We start from the raw sequence: 6,763 nt of genomic DNA, 5'->3' as shown, positions 1-6,763 counted from the left end.
ACACTACTATGAGCGGGTTGCTGTATATCCATCTTGGTTTTAATATATGAGTGGAATACACGGATATGGGATCGGATTCTATTCGGTAAGTTTGGCTGAAGTAGGACTTTGGAGTGTTACAGACCGACTTCACAGTCCTGGTTTAAATCCGCGTCATCATTCGCCTACAACTCGCTCTTCCCACTTTTCCCAAACTTCTTCTTCCAAGCCTCCTTGAAAAGCGGATGCTCCAGAACCCTGCTTCTGGCTTCCCGCATCAGCTCACGGAAGCGCCGGGGATCGAACCACCAATCCCAGAACTTGGGGTTGTCGCCGTACCTGGAAAAACACAATCGCAATCACACCGGCTGCTATCCTGAGATGTAGACCACAGGCTTCACAAACAGGGGTCGGCGGTATTAACGGATACTGGGCTGGTATCGGGCAGATTCCATACCTAATATGTATTTTAATTCTGACTGGTTTAACTCAGCGATTTGTATTAAACATGTTTTGCCACAAACATTTTGTTTTTTCCACCTTCTTTATATGCAAATTTAAGGCTACTTCTAAGTCTTCTAACTTTCATGCTAAAATTTGTTAAGCTTTTTTTTTATATTTTAAGATTTTATGACAATATTTTGTAGTGCTAATTAAGCACACAACAAGGAGGCACCCGAATATCCAAATGATAAGCGAATAGAAAAGTTGGACATCTTTCAAACAATATTCAGCGGTATAATGATGTTGCCACATTTGGCCTGGGTTTGGATCTCACTAAACTAGTGCTTAAACATGTTATAGCGCAACTGGCAAGCGAAACCAGCTGATATGTCACTTAAATTGCAAATTTTATTACATTAGCATTAAATTGTTTACTGTTGTATGGTCAATGAGCTAAACCGAAAGAGGAAGTAGATTATATTAAAAAATATATGTTTTATACTTATGAATGACTTTTTAATTTACTGGCAACTTTCCATGGCGCACTGGTTAGAAAGAACTGGCCTAAATTGTCGCACAAAAACATAAACAACTTTCTTGATGTTCCAAACATGGCCCTTACCTCGGGTGCTTCCCCTGTCTTGACGGCTTGGGTTCGTGAGATGGATCCCGGTTTGACCAAGTCAAGTAAGAAACGCCCCTGAGTCGGGCCAGGTCGCTATAGCAACCAGCGTCACCGCAGTTGTTGCTGCAACAAAAAGAAGGTTTGTGCAAGAATCGAAAATACGGCTTAAAACTTACAAGAGCCACAATAATGAGGGTTTAGAATTATAAGGCAAAGCAGTGCGGAAGAAAGCTATCCGGTAACTTTTGTCAAAAAATATATTTTTAGAGAAGAGTTATTCTGCTGGTGGAGACGTACGTTTAAATCGAGTCAAAAAGCCTTGGTGAAGGAGCGTCAGTTTACGTTTGGAGAAGCAATAGTTGGGTATTGGATCGTAACCTCGTCCAATTTAACGTTTCTAGCCCAAAATTAACAAAGTATGACAAAATAGAGGGGTAAGTCAAATTTCGAGAAAAACACAAAATCTGTAAGTTGAGTGGATGTCTAGCGCCCCTAGCGGTTACTTACAGCTCTAGCGCCCCTAGCGGTTACTCACAGTTCGAATACAAGGGCCCACTCTGGCAGGAAGAGCAGATGTGTGAGCCCTGCCCCGTGCATTCCGATAAATATGTCGCTGTTGTGGGTGATTGACAGCTGCTCATAGAAATCCATCGAACGCCAGTCGTACTCAACCACCTGGGGGAAGCAAAGAGCTAGGATAAAACGATTTTATGGAGACACAGCTGTTTTTGGGGGAAGTGTAACTGTTTTTACGCCTCTTCATGCGGCGCAGTCTATATTCTCTCGACATAATAATGATCAAATGTTTGTTGATAAACATTGGCTTGCGCCAGTATGTTCTGATTCAAAACATCGTTTGTTTGGGAAATAAAGATAAACGAGCCACAACACTGCGTCTAAACTGGCATATTTGTATTGTTCGTGAAACTACGATGGGAACCAAGGCTTGTCGCCTTAAATACACGGCTGCGGAGTCTGTTTAAAACATTTTGGGTCTGACTGGACAAATTAACCGACTCCGTCAAGTCCCGAGCTCTGACTCTACAGCGTGTATTCCATTCATTGGCGTAACTAAAATAACGTGGATATTAAGCAATCCACTTATAGCTCATCCAAACCCAATAAATGGTTGAAAAATATTTCACCATATGCTATTTCATCATCACTACTCTTTACAGTTTGCGGTGTCATTAGTTTCGAAATTTGGTGCTGCGCATGCGCACGTCGGACTCGGATGTCTTACTTGAGTCTAGAGTCCGACTCCAACAAAACTAACCGACTCCAGATAATATGAAAACACGATAAAAAATCCACAGCTTTCTAAAGACCGTTACGGCACAGAAAATACTGAAACCATTTTAGGTTTTACCTGAACTTTGAAGTCGGGGAATTCCCGGAGCACCTTGACCAGGTCGTTTTGGTTGCTGACCTTCCGGAACACCTTCTCATTGTCGGGTTTTCCCCGCTCCAGCAACGTCACTCGCAGCAGGGGCTTCCCCCCGCGCTCCTGCACGCCATCGTGCGGCAGCTTGAGTCGGTGGGTCACGTGTTGTGAGAAGGACTTGAACAGATTTGATCCAACGCAACCCTGAGGCTGAAGTAACAACAGGGTGGGATAAGGCTAATGGATTAAATGAAACCTTAATACTGGTGGTAGGCACATTTAGCAAGGAGTACCATGGGTAACACTGGGTTTTTTGAGCAGTAAATACTAAAATTTCACTATTATTTATATTGACACTTTGCACTAAAAAAACACAGTAAGCATATTTTGCCAACAGTAAAAAAAAGATATATCTTTCACATGGATTTTAAACGCACCTAGAAATCTGGAAAGGTGAATATTGCACTGTTTCATCACATCTAAAGTTTTTTTGTATTTTTAACCTTTTTTTTATTAAATCTCTGTCTTTTTAGATATTTAAAGTTTTATCACATATTTGAAGCCATATAAAAATGCATAAGTGAGCAACAACAACCCCTAACAGTGTTAAACATCAGGCAAACAACTTACCACGTATGTGTTATAGTAGAGCCCCCCTCTCATCCGTGGTAGCAGGGGGAGCATGACGTCACGAATGCACACCTTCTTGCCCCTCCAATCCACCAGGGGAACCACCTGCTTGTCGCTGAATACTTTCCATGTGAGTGAGAATGGATCGTGGTAGAAGGAGGTCGCCTGCATGGTTTGTGATGATTAAGTTAGCATCGGGGTTAGGGATGATAAGATTGGATCGGAGTATATATCCAATGCGAAGTGGTCAATACTAGGGTGGTATAAGTGCCATTAGATACCAAATATTTTGTGCATCTCAGTTATGATTTAGGTCAAACCTGTATAAATACATTTAATATTAATATAATTTTGCTTTTTTAACCATAGTAATGATGCCATTCGGTATAGGAACAGAATACCAGACTTTTATCTAAAATATTGGTACCAAGCATTACACTTGCCTATTGTAATGGAAGATTATCAAGTTTTGAATTTGTGCAACTAGTATTTTTTTAGATACTTGTAAGCATGGGCCAACAACCTATAATTTTAACATCATATAAACATTTTCTAATGCAAGAACGAATTTAAAGCAATTAAAAAATAAATACCCTTAATAATGTTGCAGTATTAATGGTTAATGGCTTTATATTTGTCTGTACACAAAACTTTGCATTTTAGCTGCAGTACTTTAACGTCATATAAATGCACTGCGCCACTGTAGAAATTATTAATAAGATTTTTGCAAGTCACTGTATTGCATGGAATTTTTGCTACTTTGTCAATAATATGGTAACTTTTTTCAACCTGGCACATTCTGGGAGTTAAAGAGGAATTGGAAAGTGCTTCAAGACAATAAGTGAACAATGCTCATCAACCACTTAGTCATTACCCACCTTAGATTGCAGTAATTCACATGCTTATTATTGATGGTAAATGTTCAACATTGTGGCTTAGTTTTTATATTTTTAACATGTTCTATAATACAAACGATAGAAAAAAGCATATAATATGTTTCCGTCAAAAAGTTTAAGGAACACAAATAAAACAAAACAGCTTAAAGTTCACTCCAACTGAAATTACTGACCGCGTCCCACATAACGATCTGGACGTCCCTTCCAAACCACGATCCATTCACATGTTGGCTCACGTACAAGTTAAAGAAGTCGCAGAAGTGGTGGAACATGTTCCCCCCAAAATCCATCTTCATAAACACCACTGTCTCGTTGATTGTGATGTCACAGTGCTTTGAATCATGCATTGGGTTGAAATCTAGCTCCGAGAAATTCTCCAGTTCTGCGTACCTAAGAATAATAAAACAAGAAATAAGTTCATAGCCTGGAATACCTGTTCGCTGATATAGCAAGGTTATTAGCTTGGGCCTTCGACCCCTTAAGGAGCTATGGTGCTTTCTTTTTAGTAAGGGTAGAAATTGATGAGAGCTCATGAAAGGGCCGGCCGTACATCAAGGTTGAAAGCCACTAAGTTTGGAGGAGCTTCATGTATAAAAATTTGTGGGAGTAATAAACACTCACAAGTATTGAAAATATTGTTTTGTTTGCAGATTGAAATCTGAAAATTTATAAATATAAATATAGCAGGACTGTAAACTACATCTACATCGCTTTTAATTTTTGTGGTTCTTTACAGAAAGTTTTAAGTTAATTCATTGAAAATACACACTTACTAACTCTGCGAAAATTGTAAAAATTGTGCAAAGAGTTATAAATTCATTGGTTAACATTAAGCGTGTATAGCTCACTCAGTAAAGTAACAATCCTTATATTGCTGAAATATTATTGCGGGTAAATCATTGTTGGCCTTTTTAGTAAATCAATAAAAAGCCATTATTTTTGTATGATCATTATAAAGGTTTCACTACATGTTTAAATAACACTGGCAGATGTAAAGGTCATGAACACAATTCTTGTTTTATGGGTAGCTGCATTGTAACCTAAAGTTGTGTGAATAAACTCAGTCGCAAGCCTAATGTTAAATTTAACAATACAAAATTTTACAACAGCCCAGTTAAAGTCATCATCAAACCATGATTGTAATGGACTTTTGTGTTCGTTTTGCTTCTTCAGTAGGTTTCTGTCTAGTTTACAAAACCCTCCGATGTCCCCAGGAACAAATAAATCCTCGCGAAACTTGTCGTTTGACTTCCCGTCCATTACTTTGTGGAAGTTTATGAAGATGTTCTTCGCTTTGCAAAATCTTGTGTATCTGAAACAAAAAGAGGTTCTTTACTAAATCATGTTTAGGTTTGGGAACACCGTAATATTTAATAAGTAGGATTTTTATTACAACACAAAACAGTTCTTTAAATTTAAAATAATTGGCTTATGCAAATATTTAAATAAAGCTTGCACATTGAAAAGCAATAAATCACACAACCTTAACAGTACAAGAGTAGCTAATATAGCATTACGATCAACAGTGGTTTAAAATATAATACAAACTTTACAAAATTTTAAAGTAAAAATGGTTAGTTGGAAAATTTAAAAATCAACTTGGGATTTTTAAAACAGGCCAATGGATCTGTACTAATAGTTGTCCGATGTGTAAACCAGTATTAAGGCAAACCTTACAGACAGGCTAAGTGAAAACCTGCAATTATCATTTCTAAAACATGAACTTAAGGCTGGTTTTGTCAGACAATGGAATCCAGTTGCTGAACCTTGTTATTAGCAAAGTACGTAAGCTTACCTCGAGCATTGCAGCATTGAGTCATCTTTATCAATTGGTCGACAAATTTCAAGGTTTTTGAATTCCTCTCGTAATTTCCTCACATAACCAAAATCCAACTTTATGTTTAAAATGTTAGAATAATTAAAAGTGTAAACATAATCTAACTACATGCTACAAAGGATAACATAACAACTAAATTTCTTGGGATTTTACCCAAAAAAAACTTTACAAAAAAATTTAAAATAATTAAAAGAGAAAATTTAAAGTAACAAGTAAATATCTTAGAATTTGTTTTTTATTTAATTTTTTTAGTTTTTATTGTAACAACTTTTTTAATTAAACAAAATAAAGTTCAAATTTGACATAGACTTACATGATTCCAGAAGTGTTCTTTATAGTAGTCTGATTTACAGTTTTTTGTTTCTTCACCAAATCTTGATTCGAGCAAACAATCGTCTTCGTAGCCCCAACATTTCCCAACATCCTAAAAACATTTAGGACATCAATAATTAAAATAGATTCTCAAACTACCAATTGAACCCAGGTGAAAGTATTTATAACTTAAGTCAAATAAATTATTTACACACAAAGAAAAGTAATTTCAATAAAAATCTTAAAGCCATAATATCGAATAAAATCAACATACATCTATATTTTTAACTTGAAATGACTATGGAAACTTGTGCATCATGTTACAAAGAACAGTATTTGTACAGAATGATTAAAACCATTTCAAAACTGGATAAAACTAGTTTTAGAATGAAACAACTTATTTTGGGCACAAAAAATTTAAAGTTCAATCACAAACGAAACCCACATATTTACATTTAAAGGTTGATAATATTTAAAGCATTCGCTTACAACGGAGCAGTTTGCATTTCTCTTGCATTCTTCCTCCAAGTGAGGATGACTCTTGATGACAAGTGGAAGATGTTCTCGATGCACATCAAGAACAGAGCTGCTCGTTGATCCACAACTTATCAATATAATCACACAAGCTTCTACAAACATGTTCAGGCATATTTACC

The 6,763-nt window shown here is 36.8% G+C and overlaps 1 protein-coding gene across 1 annotated transcript; it reads right to left on the bottom strand.

The window, feature by feature from the left end:
- Window positions 1–6,759, bottom strand: LOC146163055 (EGF domain-specific O-linked N-acetylglucosamine transferase-like). The gene is made up of 10 exons (XM_083383100.1): window positions 6,597–6,759; window positions 6,109–6,219; window positions 5,754–5,851; window positions 5,091–5,270; window positions 4,132–4,348; window positions 3,063–3,227; window positions 2,418–2,642; window positions 1,584–1,723; window positions 1,046–1,171; window positions 1–318 (listed from the first exon to the last, which is right to left on the bottom strand). The coding sequence occupies exons 1-10, from the start codon at window positions 6,744–6,746 to the stop codon at window positions 165–167; spliced, it is 1,566 nt and encodes a 521-aa protein (XP_083239226.1). The 5' UTR covers window positions 6,747–6,759; the 3' UTR covers window positions 1–164.
- Between the last annotated feature and the right edge of the window lie 4 nt (window positions 6,760–6,763).

This window comes from Ascidiella aspersa, chromosome 2, assembly GCF_963924565.1.
Source record: "Ascidiella aspersa chromosome 2, kaAscAspe10.2, whole genome shotgun sequence".
Taxonomy (NCBI): domain Eukaryota; kingdom Metazoa; phylum Chordata; class Ascidiacea; order Phlebobranchia; family Ascidiidae; genus Ascidiella; species Ascidiella aspersa.
This window is presented reverse-complemented; position numbering and strand designations above follow the sequence as displayed.